At 40.8% G+C, this 23,248-nt stretch overlaps 1 protein-coding gene across 3 annotated transcripts in view; it reads right to left on the bottom strand.

Annotated features, from left to right (window-relative positions):
* The window catches only part of sbf2 (SET binding factor 2), a 126,619-nt gene that overhangs the window by 10,367 nt on the left and 93,004 nt on the right, over positions 1-23,248 (bottom strand). The window contains exons 19-33 of one of the 3 annotated variants that reach the window (XM_034308662.2): positions 22,919-23,196; positions 19,819-19,991; positions 19,618-19,691; positions 14,824-15,019; positions 14,499-14,626; positions 13,031-13,206; positions 12,172-12,302; positions 11,884-12,079; positions 9,950-10,146; positions 8,718-8,858; positions 7,263-7,346; positions 4,786-4,851; positions 4,015-4,193; positions 2,095-2,271; positions 989-1,090 (exon numbers count right to left, since the gene is read on the bottom strand). In XM_034308662.2, coding sequence (XP_034164553.2) covers positions 989-1,090; positions 2,095-2,271; positions 4,015-4,193; positions 4,786-4,851; positions 7,263-7,346; positions 8,718-8,858; positions 9,950-10,146; positions 11,884-12,079; positions 12,172-12,302; positions 13,031-13,206; positions 14,499-14,626; positions 14,824-15,019; positions 19,618-19,691; positions 19,819-19,991; positions 22,919-23,196 — 2,298 coding nt within the window. Of the gene's footprint in view, positions 1-988; positions 1,091-2,094; positions 2,272-4,014; positions 4,194-4,785; positions 4,852-7,262; positions 7,347-8,717; positions 8,859-9,949; positions 10,147-11,883; positions 12,086-12,171; positions 12,303-13,030; positions 13,207-14,498; positions 14,627-14,823; positions 15,020-19,617; positions 19,692-19,818; positions 19,992-22,918; positions 23,197-23,248 lie in introns of all 3 variants that reach the window. The other 2 variants (XM_026930509.3, XM_026930510.3) reach the window with 2 other exon arrangements.

Below are 23,248 nucleotides of genomic sequence, written 5' to 3'. Positions count from 1 at the left end.
GTGTCATCTGGAAGAATTGAGAACTATCCTACAAGAACATGCGGTTCTGCTTCGCCCAAACAGAGCAGGCTAGCAGCCAGAGCGAGTCAGAGCATATGGAGCCTATTTAATCAGAACAAAACTGAGGATGGAAAGATGGAGTGTGTGTGAGAGAGCGAGAAAGAGAGGGAGAGAGAGAGGCAGACAGTCAGAGAGAGGTGGGTGGAAAAGAGAGAGGTAGAGGGAAACAGAGAGACAGTGTGAGATGAAGAGCAATAAAGAGACATAAAAAGAGAATGAGATGAAAACAGAGAAAGAGACAGATAGACACACAGAGAGACACACACAGATAGAGAGTGAGAGAGACAGATGGGGAAAGTCAGAGAGAAAAGGGGGGAAAGGGAGTTATTACAGTCAGAGAGAGAGCGTGTGAGAGAAAGAAAAAGAGAGAGAGAGAGAGAAAGAGAGAGAGAAAAACAGAGATAGAGAGAGAGACAGACAGTTAGAGAGAAAGAGAGAGAGAAACAAATATTGAGTCAGACAGAGAGAGAGAGAGAGAGAGAGAGACAGACAGTCTGAGAGAAAGAGAGAAAAAGAGAGAGATAGATAGACAGTTAGTGAGAGAGAGAAAGAGAGGGAGACAGACAGACAGTCAGAGAGAGAGACTGGGAGAGTGAGAGAGAGGAGAAAGAGAGAGAGGTTCCAGCACGTGTCTGGCATGGGCACGCTCTCTCCCTGTGCCCACTCTACATCGCTTCACTTTACAAGCCCAGGGGAAGACGGATTTGAGGATACACAACACTCTCGGCAAATAACGCTGCACTCGTTTATTCATGGAACATTTGAGCTCAGCCTGTAAGAATGTGAGAAACATTGTTTAAACTGCAGTTACACAAAAACGATGGGGTTGGTCCATTCTGACCCTAACCTCAGCAGATGATGATTCAAAGACGCTAGTCTCTCAGGTAATAAGAACACGAGTGATAAACGTGTGAGGATGGAATCTCACCTGTGTGGTGATGTCCCAGCCGTCCTCCAGACTCAGCAACACCGAAGACCCGCTGTCCAACAGCTCCACCAGGATGAGGGCCAGCTGGAGTAGCTTGTGCAGCTGTGATACACACAAACACATCAGCAGAACAGCAGGTTTAATCTCAGACTCTAAGTTTAGCAGTTCCTGTGTATTTCTGTCACGGTCAGCTAGGTACAGGCAGAGTTCACTGCTGACTAAGCTAGATGAGCTCGCTTGGCAAACAGCCTCACAGATAATATTGTTCTGGTGTACGAGGGGCAAGGGGGTGTTCTCGGGGCAAGAGGTTTTTGTCGGGCACGGTTCTTAGCGCAATAAGTTCCCATCTTTGTATCGGATCGTTTCCCTGGGGAAAGCTAACCAGAGGAAGGGGGTTAGCTTTGACCCCCTTCCTCTGGTTGTGAAGGGGTCAAATTCACGGCAGCGGAAAAGAGTCCATTCTCACAGGAGCGGCATTGCAAAACTGCAGAGATGGAGCTTTAAGTTAAACAGCATGTATCACCGTGTGCTTGACATTAACTCTGTATCCCATCAGCGCCTGAGGCGAGATGCCAAATAACGTCAACATTGTCACTAGCCAAAATACTGACACTGCAAATGGAATCACATAGAGTATGTCATTACCCAAATTTCATCATCAATCAGTGTTGTTAATAATTAATAAAGTTTTCTGACACAGTGAATTGCTGCAAGAGCACTGTGTATATAAACAGGGCTGCGAGTGCTGCTTAGTTACAGTACAAGAAATTGACAATTTATAAATCAGTTCTTATACAGTATTCATTCATTCATCTTCAGTAAGCACTTTATCCTGGTCAAGATCGCAAACGATCCGGAGCCTATCCCAGGAATACGAGGTGGGAATACACCCTGGATGGCCATCACAGGGCAGCATGCACATGCGCACACACACACACACACACACACACACACACACACACACACACTCACACCAGACTATATTATACACACCATGTGTATCCTCCAAAGTGACACATAAATTAACCCAGTTAAGGCCCAGTCCATGTGTTTACATCAAGACATAGACCTGCACAGCAAAGAATGAACTGGTGGACAAAACTCACCTGCAGGATCCATTCGCTCTCCTCTAGGGCTTTAAGGAATGATTCGTTGGAGTCGGTAGACGTGGCACTGGGAGCGCACGCCCGCAGCAATTTTTTGAAGGAGGCCTTGGTCTGCCGGGTGTCTGTGAACTCCACCGGCACCAGCTCACAGTTCAGCATGGAGTCCAGCTTGAAGCCCTGAAAAAGTCAGAGCTCACTCTTATCTCACGTAGAAAGTGTAATACTGTGAACAGGTCTAAAGTCCGCTTTACACTGTACAACGTTCGGTCCAAATTTGCTGTCTCAGACAAAAATCTCAATCATGAAAGAAATCTTTGGTTGACATTGCCGGTCTTAGAACACTTAGAATGCCATCGCGAGCCGATAAAGTTCGGGCAGTGAACTCAAGAGTGTGAGCGCTGCTATAACGCTTCCAAATAGCGCTGCTACAATGCTGTCTAAATCCACCAATCAACCAAACATGATCGATGATGGAGAAAACACAGTCTGTTATAGAAATCGCCCAAGAATTTAGCGAGATTGCACAGTGTGATGAGTAACAACCTTAAGAGATCATAGTGTGTAGCAGCTTTAATCAAAGAAAAGATTCTGCACCACGTCTGTTGCGATACGAACTTTGCAATCACCAGTATAATGCTGAGTAATTATTGTTCATGCTCAGTGGATCATACAAAATGAAATGACCTTTACAGAGCATAAAAAGAATGCAAAAAAAAAACAACACAGACCACAAAAGCAGACAAGAACTCAGTATGCATAATTGCTAATCCGAATATTAATTTATGTGAAATGAGCAAGCCAAAAAAAAAATAAAAAATCATCAGTTTTCCACTGTGTACAAAAGCTCTCTCTGTTGTCCAAATGTAATACAGTTTTAGCCAAAATAGGTTAATTGTATTGATAAATCAGCTCTCTTTATAAGCGGATATTAATATCTTATCAGTTAGCAGATTTATTATTATCCGGAAAATTAACTTAAAGGCCAAAATGATGAGATCTACTTCAGTGCTATGGAATGTTGTTAAATAGCAACTGTTACCCGACATCTCATTTTGAAACAGAAAACCTAAATCCTAAAGGCGTATTCGGACCCGGGGCTTCTCGTAATGTAGTCTGTAGTAAAATATTTGCGCATATTTGCAAACATGTGCAATGTCCTCTGTGATAAAGCTGCTGCATCTGAATGACGATGAATAGATTTGGGGAGTTTCAAACTGCTTTCTTTTCCTTTGAACCCGCATGTTTTATGTTACACAAGGTGGCATGATCGCATTAAGTCAATCATACTTTTTTTTTTTTTTTTTTTAACAAGTATCATGATATTGTGGCATATATGGATTTAAGATAAGGCCTGATAGTGGCTGTAGGTATCTTTAGCTTATAATAGCCTTTTTAATAGACTGTTCTTTTCTAGTTCTGAGAAAAATGGCATGACTTATTGCTAAGAAGCTAAGAAACATGGTTTCTAAAACATTTTATAGTCAGGAACTCTTTTCATTAAAACACAAACAAACAAACAAACAGGCCATCTCGTCATTACACAATTCTTTGATTAAAAAAATTAGGCACTTTTTGCTTCGTGGACCTCACTTCGAGAACGCTAATTTTAAAGAGACTTCCAAAGCATCTATCAATCTTTTTAATTTATGTGCACAAAAACGTCTAAGTCTAGTGACTAGCAGCAGTCAGAAATATTGCTCTGATGTCAGAGAGATGGCTTTGTTATGAAGGGGCCGAAAATGATCAGCCTGCCCTTTGACTCTGAGTCAAAAAGCGGTGTGCATTTTGAGATGGAATTTCTCAAGGGAGGAGGACGAGAACACCGACCCAGCACTTCATGTAAAACAAACCCCATCCGAATAAATGTTATGCCTTTGTTTAAATCACTAAAAACAAATATTATCAGCACAGAGCCCGTACCCTGAGGTGAGATTTTTCTCCAAAGATGTAGAGAGCCGCTTGGTGCTTGAGGAGCTGCGTCTGGAGGCTTTCGCTTCCTGCAGGGGGCGTCAGATCCTTGCCTGCCAGCCGTGCCCCTACGTCGGCTGCAGAGAGGTGCTGACTGAACCTGTTACTGGAGCGCAGACTTGCCCACACACCTTTCATCAAAAGAGGAACGTGCAGGTATTAGACAAGGACAACAGTCAGAAGGTTAAATAGCTTTTCACAAATTACATAACAACAAGTGCAGGAGGAGGAAGTAAGAGCAAGGTGTTTGCTACCTCAGCATCATATCGGGGTAATGAAATTAAATGCAATTTTCACCTAAAATTTCACTCCTTACTCAGAGACTAGACTGCTTGTGCTAGAAACTGAATTCTGTTTCACCCTCAGAGCACTGAATGATCTCCCATCTGCTTGCAAGGTTAGCAGTAAATACCAAATCTCGCTCAAATTGCTGTCCTCAGCTGGAATGTCCCAGCAATCATAAACCAGAAGACCACAGAACACTGCTCTTGAGTCAGCACAGACCTGCTCCTACACACCACAAAACAATCCGAGTCCTTAGCGCTCACTGTACACTTATGGAGGGGAACTGAGGACGTCAGTGAGGTTTGTGGTGGGCAGAGATGGCACAGTGAACTCTACAGAACCGGGGTTAGTGAAGTAGACCATGACCTGACAGAGGGAAATGTGTTATAAGGAAGATTTGTGAAAAAGATTAGCAGATTAGTTAAAGAGGAACTATACCTTGATTGTGGAGTCTCCCTTTAGCTTGGTTTGTGTAAGTGAAAAGTTTGTCCTTGTACCCAAGTACTGGTAGATTAAAGATGTAGAGAGAGGGGGAAGGACAGAGAAATTGCATCAGATGGAGAAAAATTACACACTACAAACACAAACACACCCCTCCAAGTGCTTTTCAACCTCATTTTCCATCAGTTGGGATGTTTCTGTGGACTAAAAAAGAAGTTTGTTTACTCCAAACTCCTTCGTAATGGAAGTCTAAGGACAGCTGTATAACTCCATCAATAAACTAAGTATAAACCAAACATTCTTTTGTAGAATTCTTTCATGAATTATTGAATCCACGATGTTTGGAAATTAAGCTCTATATTCACTGGCCACTTTAATAAGAACATCTGTACACCTGCTTGTTCGTGCAATTATCCAACTGGCCAGTCATGTGACAGTCAATAGATGGATTACAACAGCAGACGTACACAAACTGGACAGCAGAATATTTCAAAACATCGTCTAGTCTGTTGATTCTCAGTTTCTGCTGTGACATGAGACTTAGTGTCAGAGATGAATCCAGGCTGGTGGTGGTGGTGGTTTAATGGTGTGGAGATTGTCTTCTCAAACTGGTTCCATGAACACAACAATGAGTTCAGTGTTCCTGACAAATCTGCAGCAGTTAGGTGTTGCAATCATGTCAACATGGAAGCTCAAAGGAATGTTTCCAACACCTTGTGAAATCCATGCTGCCAAGAATTGCGGATGTTCAGAGAGCAAAGACTGCTAACAAAAGTGGCTTCTGAGTATATGATGGTACTGTATAACTAGTCCTTTGAGAGTCGGACCTACTTTTTCAGGGGGAAGAACCTGTGGAGGTGGCAGGCAATGCTGGTGTATGGATAAAACAAAACCTACACTGAAGTAACTGGAAGTACTTTTTTGCTGTATTTCTCTAGTGTTGGAAAGTTGATAAAACTCAGCTTTGGTAAGATTTTCTCTCATCTCCATCACATCCTGACACCTTTACTGTTCCTGTGTAATAGCTGCGGTTTATAAATCACCTTGTATAGTCATATATTTGATCATTTTTTACCAACTTCCCTTAGACTTCTATTATAAGTGAATTTGCATTAAAGAGGCTTTAAAACACACACACACACACACATATTAAAGATCTTGGCTATGGTAATCACACATGCATTACAGATTGGGAAAAAAGAGGAATATTCCTTTATAACAGCCGGCGCTACAGAATGACTGTCAACATTAATCAAAATGGGTGAGAGATGGATGAAAATGAGGGTTAAATACACAATGTACATATGAAGAACTGTAACTTAAGTGCCATACTTATGACCTCGTAGAACTGATGGTCTAACCTCACAGCTGCAGACATTGATCAATGTTTTTTTATTATTCTTACTCCACCTTGAGCTGTCACACCTTGGCACTAGTTAGTGCACGCTGATGTTTCATGACATCATGATGAGTGACTCAATTCCACATTTCTGAAAAGTTCAAGACATTGGATTGGTCTCTCTGTAATTGGATTGCACTCTAAATGGTTACACCTGCTGATGAAGCAATGGTACATTCCTCCAAGAAAGGAAAGCATCGGGTTGAGCGCTGATGTCTGAGTCATCGTTTGCAGCAGCCGCATTTAACCCAAATTACAACACGGTCACTCCCTTTCACTCCCAGTTTCACTCCAGATGGATCAACGATTCATTTAAAGGAAACTGTTATACGAGAATATGATCATCGATGAATGCAAAGTTTTGTCCATTTTATATCACAGCGCTCTTGAATTCTTGACTGTGATTGCAGAATGTGTTGATTCATTTTCTAACAGCAGCTCTGCCAGTAATTATGGCTGCAATGCAAATCACAGGTGTAGTCATTTATATGGTGATGTTTTTTTTCTATGGAGATGTTCATTTAGCATTTTTGGAAAGAGTCTCCAGTGTCAGCTCTTTGCAACTACGACATGTTAAAGTCTTTAGGACAGATTTTGTCATATTAGCTTCATGTTATGTGGATGTTCCATGACATTAAACGCAACTATGAACAGAAAAAGTACAATGTGTCGTTCTTTAATTAATACAAATAGCAAATTGCTGTGGTATAAGAGGAATAAAAACATTTCGGGACGTAATCACACCACTCCGTCGTTGATTATTTTCCTATAGCAGCATTTTATTCCTTACTTCTAAAACTGTGCTCATGAGCATCATGCTAACAAACATCTGCTGAGCTGTCATTTGAGAATTCACGGCAGGCCAAAGTCAACATGGTGTGCATGAACGTGTGTGTGTGTGTGTGTGTGTGTGTGTGGGAAGTCCAACTGTGGTCATGTTCACTAACAGAACACAGACAATCGGCTTTTAAAATACCAGAAACCTAACTAGAGATTTGAAGTGAAAAATAAGAGCCTTTAGGAAAAATTAAAACTGCTCTGAGCTAATGAAAGTAGCTGATCGTGACATACTCACCTCCTCTGGTAAAACTGTTGGAGAAAGAAATATCCAAGTGGACAGGGACCATCTTTGGTATTCTGGATGTTCTTCTTTCAGTTGCTGTGAAAGACATTTGATTCAGAGGAATGGATTTCTGATTTATGAGACTCATGAGCAAGCTCTTATTTGTACTGCACGTTAATATTTTAAAATTAGTTCATTACATTCAAACACAACCCTCCACGGTTTTGACTGCTTTATGCATATGCTGCATATGTGAAATTGGTTCCAAAATGCCAAGTGGTTAAAATGCATCTTGGACCTCGTGGTGTTTTGAGCAATCGGATTTAAATCTGTTTCACATGTGTCTCAAGTGCATTTACATTTTAATTTTTATGTGTTTAATCTGATTATATTCCTGCATGAACTGGGGCAAGTAGCTCTGCAAATCTCTGTAGAGAGTGAAAACCCCTTCTGAAGACCTGGCGTCATTGTGAAAGTGATAGTTTCATTCAGATCATTTCACTTGCTTTCACTTCACCAGTTTAATATGTATTGAGTCATCTCAGAGAACGACAGATAAAATAAAAATAAAAACCACATTCAGCCTTATCTATCCAATCCTTCAGCACACAGTAAGCCAGTAAGTATTCTGGGGATTTTTCACTTTCCCGCTTCATGAGTGCTCTTCTTTTTCCTAGGAAAACAGTTTGGCATGTACTAATGTTTAAATAAAGTGGGACTTTAAGACATTTCATAGTATGGTAATCTACCTAATTTAGGTAAATTAGGCCTCAATGTGAGGCAAAACTAAATGAGGCAAACCATCCAATGGCTTTGTTTTGGAAAAGAACAAAAAAGACCTTTCTTTAAGCAATGACTAAATAAAATATCTTTTTTTTGTATATTTCAACAAGTGAACGTGAGAAGATGGAAGGAATTGTACGACCTTCTGCATATACCCTTTCTTCTACTCCATTTTTTTCTCCTATATGTTAACTTATCATATGATAATGATCATGGGTCAACGATCATTTGAACTCCACTTCAAATTGATTCGCTTTTTTTTTTTAATCACCATGAACTATCTTAGCTGTTACAGAAATGTTTGTAAATCTCGCAGGAATTTTCCATTTGGTTTGGCCCACAATAACATTTACACACAACTGTACTAAAATATTGATAAATGAGGCCCATTATGTGTGAGAGGCTTTGCTGATGATGCAGTTGTTCTTTCTGAATGAGCTGGAGCAGTAAGATGAATTCGAGGTGACCTTTTGTGTCCTGTTCCTTTTTTGTAAGTGCACACATTGTGCTTTAGTTCCTTTGTAGCTCAGACCCATAAATATAAATAACAATTTTGGCAATGAGAGGAAGGAGCATGGAGATAAGACTCGATGAAATGGGGACAACTAAAAAGCCAAAACAAGTACAAACATCTCGGGCTTGGGCTCATTGGAAAATGCATCAGAGGTTCTGAGAATGATGTACCTGGAGAAAGACCAATGAGGGAGCGGTTGGAAAGTGTGTTGCTGCAGTTGGATTTGAAGTAGACAGGGATGGAGCTGAGGATGGCCTGCAGGTACTTCTCCTGCTCCAGACTACTGGACGACTCGGATGAAGAGACAGGAGCTAGAGACAGAGAGAGAGGAAGAGACGGTGACACAGAGGGAGAGACGGAGAGCAAAGAGAGACAGAGGAAAAAAGAGGGGGTGAAACAGAGGAAGAAAGGTAGAGAGAGAGATGGGGAGAGAGATAGAGAGAGTGTGTGAGAGAGAGAGAGAGAGAGAGAGAGAGAGAGAGAGAGAGAGAGAGAGAGAGAGAGGAAGAGACGGTGACACAGAGGGAGAGACGGAGAGCAAAGAGAGACAGAGGAAAAAAGAGGGGGTGAAACAGAGGAAGAAAGGTAGAGAGAGAGAGAGATGGGGAGAGAGATAGAGAGAGAGAGAGAGAGAGAGAGAGAGAGAGAGAGAGAGGCATGAGTACATGTAGGTTATTTGAAAAATAAAATACAGATACAATGATACTTTAGGTTTCTTCTCTCTTTTTGCTTTTACATAAGATAAAGCAATATACTTCATAAAGACTTCATATCTTGGACTTTGACTAAAAGATGGATGCAGTGCTTATGAATGTGTTATGAACGCCCAATGTAGGTACCCTTCAAATTAGGCCACACACCAGTGTGAATGCAGAGTTAAACTTTTGTGCCATATCATAATCCTTAAATAAATTCTCATGGACTGTCTTATAAAAGATTTATACAATGCTTACGAATGCCCAGTAGAGGTACCCTTGAAATTAAGTCACTGTGTTGCTTGCCAGTGTAAACACAGTTACACTTTTGTGTCATGTCTTGGCTTTTGACATGTCTTACATGAACTCTCCAGCACTGCTTTATAAAATATTTATGCAATGCTAATGAATGTGTTATGAAAGCCCAAAGTAGGTACTTTTCCAATTATATTGCTTCCCAGTGTCAGGGTCAGAGTTGAACTCCCGGGTCGTCTCTTGGGTTTTGACACAATCCTTACACAAATTCTCTAGTATTGTTTTATAAAAGATGTGTGCAATGCTTATAAATGTGTAATGAATGCCAAACGAAGGAACCTTTCAAATGAAGTCACTTGTCAGTGTGAACGCAGTTATAACAATCCTACATCAGTCTATATGCAAGAAGGAGAGTGAGATGAAACCTTGAGGAATGGAATTCATTTAAACACCTGTTGTGGAGGGGTTTTGCGACTTGAACAGTCCCACTACGCTTTTCCCGTGGAAGCCGCCAGCGCGCAGCAGCACGGCTTTGGTGCGAGGGTGTTTCCAGCTCACTACAGGCAGCCGGTTATGTCTGTAGCAGCGTGCGACTTTCTGCAGGCTGCCGTCCTGCACTGACTGAGGCACCACCAGCAGCCCGGGGTAACTGTGCAAAACACAGAGATATAAATCACTTGTTTCATTTCCAGTAAACAGCCAATCCTTTAATGAGTTAGTGAAGTGCTGTGAATAAAGCTGTAATAGCAACAAGAACAGGCACGGTGACATTTATTTCAATAAATATTTAACAGAATGGCACAGGGGCCTACAAGGTTAAACAAGGTAAGAGGTTTACATCGCACTGCATAACATTTGAAGATTGCAGATCGACTATCAGGCTACAACACTGTACCCATCACTGTACCTTCTCATTTAATTTCACTAGATTTCTGCAGTTCACCGATAACACACACTGCAGTACTGAGCAGCAGATTGATTAGTAATCTCCTGTTCAGATAAATGTTTATCATTGTTGTAAAACAGTGAAGAATTAAGAAAACTGGCCAAGTTTAGACACTCCTTGCGTTTGTGCGTCAAGCCTGGACGATTCAAGTTCTTAACTGACCTGAATCTAGTCCAAAACGCTGCAGCTTGTTTTCTTACAAACTCTAACTATAAGGAGCACATTACTGTGGTGTTCATGGCTAGTCTCATGCACCATGGATATTTAGAACTTTCAGTACTAAACGACGGAGCTTCTGAATATATTTCGGACGTATAAATGCGAGTATTCTGTCTTTGCGAATTAATGAACACTTTCAGAAAGCTGCTTAAGGCTCGTTTCTATGCTTTGACCTTTATTTGTCTTCATACCTAATGTGTCTGATCTGTGTTGTTTGTGTGTTTTAATGTGTTTAACTTAAACTTAATATTAAATATTGATATCCAAACTGAGATTAGGACCATGTTGTACAGATGTCAGATGATCTCTCAGGCCAGGGAACAAACCTGATTTCAGAAATTAAAGTGTATCCATTTCCAAAAGACATAACATACTGAAACACCTGGACTGCTGCAGTAAATAGAGACAGCTGGACACACACTATTTAGTCCAGAACACATTTTATCTCAACTTAAATGAAATACTACGTTCTTAAAAGTGGCACTGTTGCACAACTCAAGGTCGTTAACAAAACCATATCCAGGTCTAACAGACATTTAAAACAAGACATCAATACAAGCTGGATGTTGCTTTCTAAAGAGAAGAAGGCTAACCAGCTAGCTAGCTTGCAACTTATCTTTCCTTCATAGCAAAAAACCATGCTGAGTGTGTTTTAGACAGTGCTGTACTTTCTCCAGCTTCACCATACACAATATAGATTCATTATAAGAGCAAATGTTTCCCATCTTTCCACTAAGAAATTAATTGTAAGCATCCAAACTAAAATAAGCTTTCAAGGTATTAAGGCAACGGTGCACATTGGGTAGTCAATTCAGGATCAATTTTACGTCTGCAAAAAAAAAAAAAACAAACAGTTTTCTCAAATTCTTGTTTGAAAGATTGTTAATGACAATCGATCATTTATTGTTAAATTTTATATATTTGTATCTTGTTCATTCACTTTTCAGGAGACTCAGGAAATACAAGCTAATCAGACTTTTTCTGACAGCTTTATCTTTAAACATGGCGCTACCTGAAATTCTTTAGGAACGGGCTTGTGCAGTAATTCTGTTATTGTTTACCTCATTGAAACGGTCTATATAGATAAAGATTACTTACTTGAAGTAAGCAATGTTTACAATTTTACTAATTCTTTCTAAATATTACCTTGCCAATTTACAAGCTTTCAGAATAATTTATTCCGTTTAATCCACAAGGTCAAAGCAAGACGAGTGATCAAACCTGCGACAGAGCGAGTAGAGTCTGTTGATTGCCGTCACGCGGAACTGCTCTCCACTTTTGGAGCGTGAGGAGCTGGCAGTGATGGTGCCCAGACCCAGTCTCTGGTAATCCCGGAAGCAGGCACGCTCCACCAGCTGCTCCATAGTGGACTTGTCCGAGGCCTTCAGAGTGCTGTTGGAGGGCGGCTCGCCGTCATCTGATACTACGATACAAACCAATAAGTACAGGTCATGACCTCTGACTATACCCCACGACCTTCCGCTACCCACATTGACGCAAGCAGCTCACCTGAGATGTCATCATCCTCGTTCCAGGTCATGCGCATGCCTTTGTCGTTTTTCTTCTGCAGCGTGGACTGACGACCCATGGTGATTTTGCCTGCCCTCTTTGCTCCTTTTACAATGGTTTTGGAGAGCGTACTGTCAAAAACAATGATAAAGTGATTCTTAAAAGGTTTTACAATGGTTTTATGTGGTGACGCTACATTACTACATATTTTAACGTGTTAAAAAGCTAGGTGTTTTTTTCTAAATAATGTATTAAGTTTAAGCTTTGTATTATTAAGCTTTGTATTAAGAAAATATAAAGGCGGAATCTACTCTGAGTACTACATAATCAGCAGTCCCTCCATTTGATTATTTTAAAGAGGAGACCACTGCCTCTTCTTGTCTGTTGGCTCATGCTTCAAAAACTTGCAAAAATCCGCAAGGCTAAAGTTTATCTAGATAAACTTGATGTGAATCAAAATGAACTGCAACCGGAAGTGAATTCCTCTTTCACATCGTGTTCCCATTAAAGAGCACTGAGTTTTTCAGGGGTCTTGCCCCTTCCTTGTGAAAATCCAGACCTTTCCAAGACAATCTGGGTTTATAAATTTCTGTACTCTATGTACATTCATTGCTTGACATTTCTAAAAGTTTATTAAATATTTCAGGAAAAGGGGAAAAAAAAATGATGGATTCAGAACCTTAGTGTCTTTTACTTTTCCACGTCTGGAAAAAAGGGCTTTCAAATGTTACTCATATTCAGTCTAACTGTTCTTTTGTGGCCAAATGTTTAATTAACGACAGTTATTTAATTTCAATAATGCGTTCTACAATCTGATGAGGTTTCAGTGATGCTGTTAGACACTAAAACTTCAACTGACCGGAAACCCATGTTCCTCTCCTTCTGCTTGGGCAGGAGAAGCTGTGGAGCCGTCTGTCCTGCCGCGAAGGCAAAGGTGCTGAAGATGGATTGTGGGTAACGGATCCTCTGCAGGTGCTTCCTGAAGATCTCCACCATTTCAGAGGTCACCTCCTCGTCGAATGCCACCTTAATCAGCTAAGATGCATCACATCAGATGATCAGTTCCACTCGGAACACAGACGTTCTTACTCGATGAGCAACGATTGCATTAGTGAGATTTATCAGTTTGTTTACTGCCAAAATATTTCTCAGCTGGAGCCAGGGCTCCACAAGGCAAAAGCAATCTGTAAATAATCAATGGAATTTTTTTGGAGACACACAACAGGCCCCGCTGACCTGCTCTAAAATGGATGTTGTCGGTTTGGAAAGCGTTTCGTTCCCCAAGGATCTGGAGGAAATATCTTTGTGCAGGGTTAGCTGGCCTCTATGACCCTGTGTGTATCCACTTTCCTTTTCATTTCTATCTCTGTGGTCTTAAGGGGGCTACTCTGACAGTACAGAGAGACCCCCAGTGGATTGCCGTGCTTAATAAAGGTCTAATAATGCATCCCAGACAGCACAGCACAAGCACAAGCACATCCACACATGGGCAAAGAGGCCCAAATGACCCACGCTTTTATACGCAGCCCAGGTTTATATAACACGTGTTAGTAAAGAGATAGGAATGAGCCATAAAATCTTTATAGTACGTGAAGAACGCAACACATGTGGGTACGCTGCTCGGTTTATATGCAGCATAAAGCTACATAATGGTTATTAAAAAAAAAAAAAAAAAGTCATATCGGATCAAAATGTACATTGCACCTCCATAATTATCACAGTTTATGAAACAGAGCTGTTCTATAATCTGCAGATATTTTTCAGTGCTTCAAATGCACAAACAACATAGTTCCATACTGTTGTCAGTTATTCCATGATCATACACAGACCGCACATAACAAAATGAAACATCTTTTTCAATTCATATCATCCAAATTTCCTGAAGATAATGGGAAGAATAAATGCCAGTTCTGTCATTCTTTTTTCTTGGTTTCATAAGTAAATCATTAAAATACCCTTCATGTCATCATGCCAATACTATGTATTCAGTATTGCTTAAAAATATTTAAAAATGTAATGTTTAAAAACTTTCAATATTATAAGGCTGAATAAAAGGCTAAATTGTGGAATCATGTTTTATCTCAAAAGTATGGTAAAATCATTGACACCCCTAAAGAGTATACAAAAATGCAAAACAAATTCGACTATTTTAAAGTCAGTCTCAGCCTGCAGGAACTCTGTAAAAAAGTGTATTATAATACAAGTTATTTCCCTGGTGTATAAACAAAAGGTTGCACATATGTACCGGAAATATCCATCACCAAAGGGAAAAACAAGTTTTAACACAAAAACCTTTCCACTTCTCAACCTTTCAGTCACTGTAATACCTGGAAGGAGGCAGATCTAAGCTGCAAGCCTTCTTGCATGTTCTGCTGAAGCTGGTTCTGAATGGTGATCTTTTTGTCTTTAGTCAGCGTGGACACTGGAAAACTTCTAATCACAGGCTGCTCGCCGACTACTCAAACAAATACAGATACACACACAGACACACACAGAACTGTCAGGTTGATAAGAACTACATTGTAGAGATAGGACAAGTGTCAGTAAAGCATTATGTTCCAAATATAGTGCTACTGTCATGATAATCAGTCCACAAAGTGCACATTGTTGTGAAACCTGATAAGAGAGTGGCTCATGAGAGCTGGCTCTTACCTAAAGGATCATGAGGAGTGCCTTTGAAGATGATGCGGTAGGTGGTGAGAAAGAGCGCCCCCTCTGCGGGCAGCATGTGAGGGCCTCCCAGCAGGCCACCCGTAGCATCCTCACGTCCATCAGGGTCCAGGACCACTCGCAGCCCTTCGCTTACCAACTCCTCTCCAGGGAGCAGCGTGGGCCGAAGTATCTTTGGCTGTGGAGATGGATACAAATACTTATGATAACCTTGTCTAAAAATATTGCGATTTCCCTCTATCACAGTATTTGAAAGCACTCAAGCTTTTGGTGGGAAAAAAAAAAAAAAAAAAAAAAAACATTCTGAAATATTTTTCGCACATTCTTGTAGGTATACCTAAATACACACATAGATCTCCTAAGCGTTCTTCTTTCTTATGAAGATGTTTTTTGAATGACTTTTCCCTAAATCTCTTAGATTGACAGTGTTTATCACGTTGTTGTTATAACCTGAAAAAAAAATCATCTTTCTAGCGTGGCAGTGTGCAGTGATGCTTACTCAGAATCAGATAATTGCTTGGTTTAGGTGTGGTCAGCAATGCCATGTTCCTCTGGGTGTTTGATAGCCACTGTGTATGGTAAATTTACAAAAATGCTATGAATGACAGCAGCAATGATAGACACACTGACGAGTTCTGCCTCTTGCAACTTTTCTCCGTCATCATGATTGTTGTCATGGGCCGGATCTCAAAGTGAAAACTCTGACCTTATATTCAAAAGTATTTACTAATCTAGAAAATCCAGAAGACTGGTTAAAAAAAAAACAAACAAAAAAAAAAAAAAAAACAGACATTTGGTAGGTTTGAAAGTGACACGAGAGGTTTTTAAAATTCTAACTAACTGTAATAGGAAAACTGGTTAGTGTTAGTACATGATAACGGTCCAGGGCAGTACATATGCATGCTATTTAAGGTACAATGCATATTTGTTTAGTGGAGGTGGATGGACAGGAAAATTTGTCTATTTTTGCTTAACAAGGCCAGTGCTGCATGTCAGGATAGTGAAAAAGACTAAAATATCATTTATTAATTTAACTGTGGCTTATCTGACTCCCAGTAACATTTCAAAATATTAGCACACAAATCCTGTTTTTTCATATCTGTAATATTAAATTGTAAAATAATTTAATGAAACATAAGAGGAGATCGTGTGTTTCTTTCACAACCCTATTTGTAAATCAAGTTACACCTAGTTCGAGAAAGCTTACACCTACTTCGAGCAAGCCAGATTTAGGGCGGGTCCAAAGGGAAGAGGTGTGAAATTTTTGCGGAGTAGTAATCAGACACGAAAAGGATGAGAACCACTGGAGTAAAGAACTTGATCAGGTACAAAAACATGAAATGTTAATAGATGGAAATGCATGTGAATCAATATTGTGAAAAAGTCAACAATGAGGTAGCTGGCTGATCATACACCGCAACAACCCTAGTTCTCATTCCTTTGTCTTGAAAGCCAGTACTTTTGACACAGTACTGTTGAGTTTGACAATGGGTCTCCCTCAGTGAAGACACTTCACCATTATTCAAAACAGCCAGAATGTTCTGCTTTGAAAACACCAAGACCAGGAGTTCATGGAGTTCAATGGTTTGCAAAGAATGACAGCTTTACGTGGACAATTTATAAACACAACTCAATCTTTATGGTCTGATTCTATGTAAACAATGTCAAGTTGTTATTACGGCGCCTGGACGACGTATCTGAAGACTTCAAATGATTAGGATCTCTGTTGACTGTAAGTAACGTTGCTCGAATTATCCGGTTATGTTTACACTGTCCAGATCACTGAAGAAGTGTTCAGCCGGGCGCTGTCAGCTGGTGCTGTGCTCTGTCCTTGTCCGGCTCATTAAGAAATATGTGAGCAAAAGAGCAAAGGACGAGTTTGTAAAACAAGGCTCTTGTCTACTGTAAGAATTTCAGGGTTATCAGGAAGAACGACCTTCTCTTGTAAAAGCTCAGGTTTTTGAAACCCATAGCCAGAGCCTGTGAGACCAGTGGACAAATGACTGCTATGAGGACAGGAACCCTGGAAGAACCTCTGACCGCTCTCACATCACACAGAAAAGGCCAGAGGAAATGGAGGTCATTATGAGGGTCTTCCATGAAGTTCGCCCAAGCTACGAGTCCCTGTCGGCCTTGCAACACCCACATCACTTTTTGCCTATCCTGCATTCTCTCTTCATCTCCAAACAGCTCACTGAGGTCAGAAAAGGCACACAGACAGACGGGAAAAATTAGAACACACTTATTTATCACTAGTGCCTCTCTGGGGAGGGGGAAGCCCCCTCATTGGACCCCCTGCAGTTCACATATCGTCCCAAGCGCTCAACAGACGACGCAATCGCCACCACCCTCCATCTGGCCCTCACCCACCTGGACAAAAAGGACACTTACATTCAAATGCTGTTCATAGACTTCAGTTCAGCATTCATTCCTCAGCACCTGATCGGAAAAACTAAGCCTGCTGGGACTGAACACATCCCTCTGCAACTTGATCCTAGCCACTGAGGGAGACCTCAGTCAGTCCGGATCAGGAGCAGCATTGCCAGCACCACCACACTGAGCACTGGGGCCCCCCCAGGGCTGTGTGCTCAGTCCACTGCTGTTCACGCTGCTGAATCATGACTGTGCAGCAACGCAAAGTTCAAAACACATCATCAAGTTCAAGTGACACAACCTTCCCTGAACGTGGCCAAAACAAAGAGATGGTTGTTGACATCAGAAGCGCACGGAGCGACTACTCTCTGCCGAACACTGATAGCCCCTCCATGGAGATCATCAAGAACACCAAATTCCTTGGCGGAGAACCTCACCTGGTCCCTCAACACCGGCTCCATAGCCAAGAAAGTCCAGCAGCGTCTCTACTTTCTGCGAAGGCTGAGAGAAGCTCATCCCCCACACACATCCTCACCACATTCTACAGAGGTACTATTGAGAGCATCATGAGCAGCTGCAACACTGCCTGGTTTGGAAATCACACCATTTCGGACCCCAAGACCCCGCAGCGGATAGTGACGACAGCTGAGAGGATCATCTAGGTCTCTCTTCCCTCCATCACAGACATTTACACCACACGCTGCAAAGCAGTGCATTGTGGAAGACCAGACACACCCCTCACACAAACACTTCACCCTCTTGCCATCTGGCAAAAGGCACCAAAGCATTTGGGCCCTCACAGCCAAACTGTTTAACAGTTTCTTCCACATCAGACTCTTCAATACCCAGAGGCTGGACTGACATCAACTCAGACACACATACATGCATGCGCGCACACACACGCACACTCAACTGAACACCATTCCACTACCTCTCCGATTTCTGCACATTTCTTTCTTAAATTGCTCCTAAAACATTGTAAACAAAATACTGTACTGACCACCTGCATTTTTGCTGCTAATTAGTATGTTATGCTTATATTTACAACACATTACTATAGCGCAATATCTCTTTGCACTTTATTCCATACAAGGACTATGTACTGGTTAGCACTGCACTGTCCTTTACTGTGCCATTGTTCTGTTTAGTAAGTGTTGTACTGTCTTGCGCTGTTGCACACGTTTACACACGTGCACTTTATACAGTCCTGTGTATGTCTCTGTAGGCTTATTTAGTTCTGTGCAGTCTCATGTAGCTCTGTGTTGTTTATGTAGCAACATGGCTCTGGAGAATGTTGTTTTGTTTCACTGTGTACTGTACCGGCTGTATATGGTTGATGACAATGACAATAAAATCACTTGAAATTGATATGCAATTTTATATATATGGTCGAAATGACAATAAAGTCACTTGAAATTGATCTGTAATTTTATAGCACATTAATGATAAATATCATTATTTATTATTTTTGAATTATACCCCTGTGCAGCTGTGTTGATTTACTTTCTTTAACAGCAGTTTATTTAACATTTATAGAAGGAGTCACCAGTGTCAGCGCTTGGTACCAGTCAGATGTCAAGCTATAACTTCAAGTTTTCTGACATCTTCAGGACTGAGGAGTTTACTCTTTGTGGTTCCTTGGTAATGTGACAAGCTGCATTTTTTTTTTTTCAAAAAAGATGTACGTTTCGTAGACATTCCATAGCATTAGATGTACCAATAAATGGATAAAAGAACAATGTGTCGTTCTTTAATAAAGAAAAACCTGTTAGCCTTGGCAAATAGCCATGGTGTAACTGGAACGCTAACTCCACTTCATCACACCACCCTGTCACTGATTATTTTCCTCTAACAGGAGGTGTTGTATTTTGTATTCTGCACACACATTTCCAGCCTGGACACTTTATGGGTATTGTTGCACTGAGAAAAATGTGCCAAGCATAAAAAGGTGCATGAAAAGTTAGTATATTTAATTTCCCAATGATGAAAAAGTTAACAAACAAAGGAAAGACTGAATGAGCATGCATGTTAAGTTCATACTGTAGAGCTTTTCCTTCAGATTTCTTCAAATAATGACATGTCAGTTTTGGTCCATTCTGTTTTAATGGCCTCTCACTGAACTTTCAGTGTTAAGTGTATTAACATGAACTGGGTCCTAACTTTAAATCTTCTGCAAAATGTTTGTGGAAAAAAAGAACCGTGGCCCATTTTCCCCCCTGCCGTGTGTACAGCATGCTCACTCAGGCATGTAACAAATCCAGAAATTTAAACCAGAGATTTAGGAGTTTCAAAACAGAAAGTGTCTGGATAAATTAGTCATCAGTACGTGACACAGCAAAGACGACACTGAAAAGATTATGATTCTAAACCTAGTATATCAGCAAACCTGAACACCATGCTCACCTTCTGGATGGGTGGAAGTCTCCTGCTTTCCCTGTGGACAGCCTCCAGAGTTTCCATTTGGATAGCCACAATGCCTAAACACACATATACACACAAGATAGTTTAACTCAGCACATGTCTGTTATGTTGCTGTTGTGCTCTAAGCTCGTACAAAGTGATAAATATGACTCACTAGCATCTTCCCCTTGAGCTAGTTCTTACCTGGAATCATACTGTGCAGGTTCTTGATGTGGTCCTGGGTGACTCCGCTCTCAGTGCAGACCTTGTCGATGAACCGAGCGATGAACCTCACCACCGAGTTAGCGATGTCGCTGTTCTCAGAGTCTTCGAATCCGCTCTCAGTGTCGAAGCTTTCCGCAACACTGCCGGCGATGCTGTAAGCATAACAGGCAGTGAATATCACAGCATTTAATACTACTGTTCCTGAGCACTGTGTCCTCAGACTGACATAGCCATATAAAATGTCATAAACATGTAATATGCAATGATTAAATCACTTGCGGGTGTTTTGGTATAGAAACAGTATCAACAATGGGGTGGTTTAATAAAGCAGAATTGATAGCTTTCCTATAACAGCATGTTCTGAAGTTTATTCCCCATAAATCATAGCAATTTGCCAATCATTCCATTTTCTTATTTCTTATTTTCTTATAAATAAACATACTTTTTATCTGTCATTTAATATTGTGGAAACAAGTTCCTGTTATCACTTATGGTGTAGCAGCTATACACATTTTTTTCTCTAAAATGTTAACATAAACGTCTCTATCCTGAGGGCATTCCTGTGTCGTAAAACTTCCAACCTCTGACTATTACAAAGCACTGACACTGGAGACTCCTTCCAAAAATGCTACATAAATAATCTCCTCAAGAAACATCAACAAATTTTTTGATTCACTTATGAGGAGTGTCCTCCACACAAGTCCCTTTGTGACATGTCAGGAAGATTAAGTATTAGAATGAGCGTGTAAACATAAATCTGTGATTTGATCAAGAGTTCACGGTGTAAAAGATCATAAATAACATGAGTGTTCTTATGACTCTCATGATAGCTGTTATAATGATTGATATATACTATAACAACTTTGTCACATGGAAAGAGTTTTATGACTGATGTTATGAAATATACTACACGTATTTTATAACAGTCATATAAAATGCTTATTCTGGATTGACTGTCAAGTGTGGGTTTTTTATCGCTAGATATTTCTAATGTAGCTCGGATACAAAAAAAATTCAATCACAATTCTAAAATAAAGCACCTCATCCTATGGAACCATCCAGATTTCATGACAGCAAGCATACGGTCAATGTTTCTATTTTTGTTTCTTCTTTTCTTCCAGAAGAGTTCAGAGTTGTCTAAATGCTTGTGTGTAAATTTTAGACGCACATCTCTGGGCTTCTCCTCTAGCAGAGGAGAATTGCGTGAAGTGTAGGAACGGAGTTGACTGCGGTGCAGGTCATTGCCTATTGTTCTCCGTGTAAATGCTGTTCCTGCTGTCCCGGGATGATTCGCTGGGGCTCCATAAACTTTCCACCTACATATTACTGAACCAAGTGTACTGACAGGGATATCAATCTTAGCTATTAGTTATGGCTCTGCAGCTTTTTCTATTAGAGTATTGTTTAGTAATGTTGTCCCTGACAACTTTAGGGAGCTCCTTCAGCTTCACCGTGATCACTACTTGCGATGGCGACGTCTTTTATAATGACAGCAGATGCAATCTGCCTGACTTTTTGTTTTTTGGCAGAACTTGATTTATTTTTATGTAAACTTTATATAGACATATTTTTAATATACTGTCCATATACATTTTCCCTATCAATTTCTTTTCTTAAATATATCTTTTGTTCATGCTTATGAATACATTCTTGTTTGTCCATAGTTATAAGTACAAGGGCAAAGGACAACTAAAAATAATAATCATGATGAATCATCCAGCTTGTAAAACAGTAGCTTATTAATATGCGCCACTATGCTGCCATAGATTTAGCAATAACATCATTGCAAGTTATAATCTTTTAGAAGAAATTAAGTATGTCAGAGTGGACATTAACACCTATTTTGTCAGTGTTATTACAGCCATAACAGTCATAACATCCATGATAAAAAAAAATGACCGTGTCATGACAAACATTATGATGGCAATCATGAGAATTACCTGTAATGACAACGTAATACTGATTATATTACTGACAGCGTACGAGATGTTTATGAGGTCGATTTTTCAGTCTTATGGTGCAGGGTGCAAATAAAGTGTTAGCCAGTATTTTGATTTTATGACTGAACTATAAACACTCTTTAAACCCCAAGGCTAAAAGTATAACAAACTATTTCCTCCCCATAATGCTTTCCCCCTTGGAATACAGCAAAAGCAGTAAAAAAAAAAAAAAAAAAACTGTGTACACATTAACGATAATTTGGCTATGCATATAACCTGACACCAAATTTATCACACCACTGTTTCTGGAAGTAAGACTAATTTAATTGGAAAAAAAAAAACATGCTGACTATGTAGATTTATGGAAATTCACACAAAGCTGAGACCAAAGTTTCCCTAAGTTTAAAATGTACCATGCTCGCTCAGGGTTGGGGCAATGTCTGCATTTAGGAGAGTGATGTAACTGACACTTCTGCTCTTTAAGCGCCAGTAGAAGAGGAATCTAGTAGCCCTAAAAGCTCCCAGTGTGTATGAGGAACTAATGTGTTTTCAAAGGGCTACTGTGCAGCCTGGCAAGAAGGATGGAACAAGAAATAAATAAAATAAAACCGGTGCTGGAGATAACGATTTGGCTTGTCTTTATCCACTCTATGCACAACATTCCCCAACATTTGCACATATTATTGTGACTACAAAGCTCTGGGGTTCCCCAGTATTGTTGTTTTTGGTTGTGACTGAGCACTTGCTGTGCACTGGGCCAGAACATCAGAAGATTTCACCCACTCTGCTGAGGCTACTGCGCCAGCTGGACGAGGTGGAGAGGATATGGCACAGAAATGGATCTCTAGAATACACATCGTGCTGAGACGACGCCCCCGGAGCTGTCAGCACCTTCCTTAGAGCTGCCTCGCTTATGGAAAAGAAGCATGATCCTGCCCTAGAATAACACTTGGCGCTAACATAGGGCTAATTTAATTCTATTTAATTGGCCACTGGAGGCTGGTGAGCTATTTTAACAGACTTGCATCACTACTTTCCAGACTGGCGACTCGTCTAAAATGACAAACGCCGGACAGTAAATAAATTAAAAAAAAGCCAGTGTTTTCACTGCACTAAAACTCTAGAGCACACTGCCTTGCCTGTTGGTGACGATGCTGTTGCTGCCGCTCTCCCAGTCAGCGGCAGGGGCAGTCGTGCGGAGCAGCTTGTTCTTGCTGGCGTCCAGAGGCACGAGCAGGTAGACCATGAGGCTGGCGTAGTGGATGGCCTGGCTGAACACTGTGCTCTCTTCACTCTTCACCAGCTCCAGCTGCTTCTCCTTGCTAAGGCTCGGCCATGCACGCAGCTGCTCGGCTGCCAGGTCCATAGCCGTCCTCTCCGATCGAGCGGGGACCGGCACTGAAGAGGAGCCAGGATCCTGATGAACCCGAAACAGAACGAGAGATCATGGGAATGAGAAAAACAGGAAA

Source organism: Pangasianodon hypophthalmus, chromosome 11, assembly GCF_027358585.1.
Source record: "Pangasianodon hypophthalmus isolate fPanHyp1 chromosome 11, fPanHyp1.pri, whole genome shotgun sequence".
In the NCBI taxonomy this organism is placed as follows: domain Eukaryota; kingdom Metazoa; phylum Chordata; class Actinopteri; order Siluriformes; family Pangasiidae; genus Pangasianodon; species Pangasianodon hypophthalmus.
This window is presented reverse-complemented; position numbering and strand designations above follow the sequence as displayed.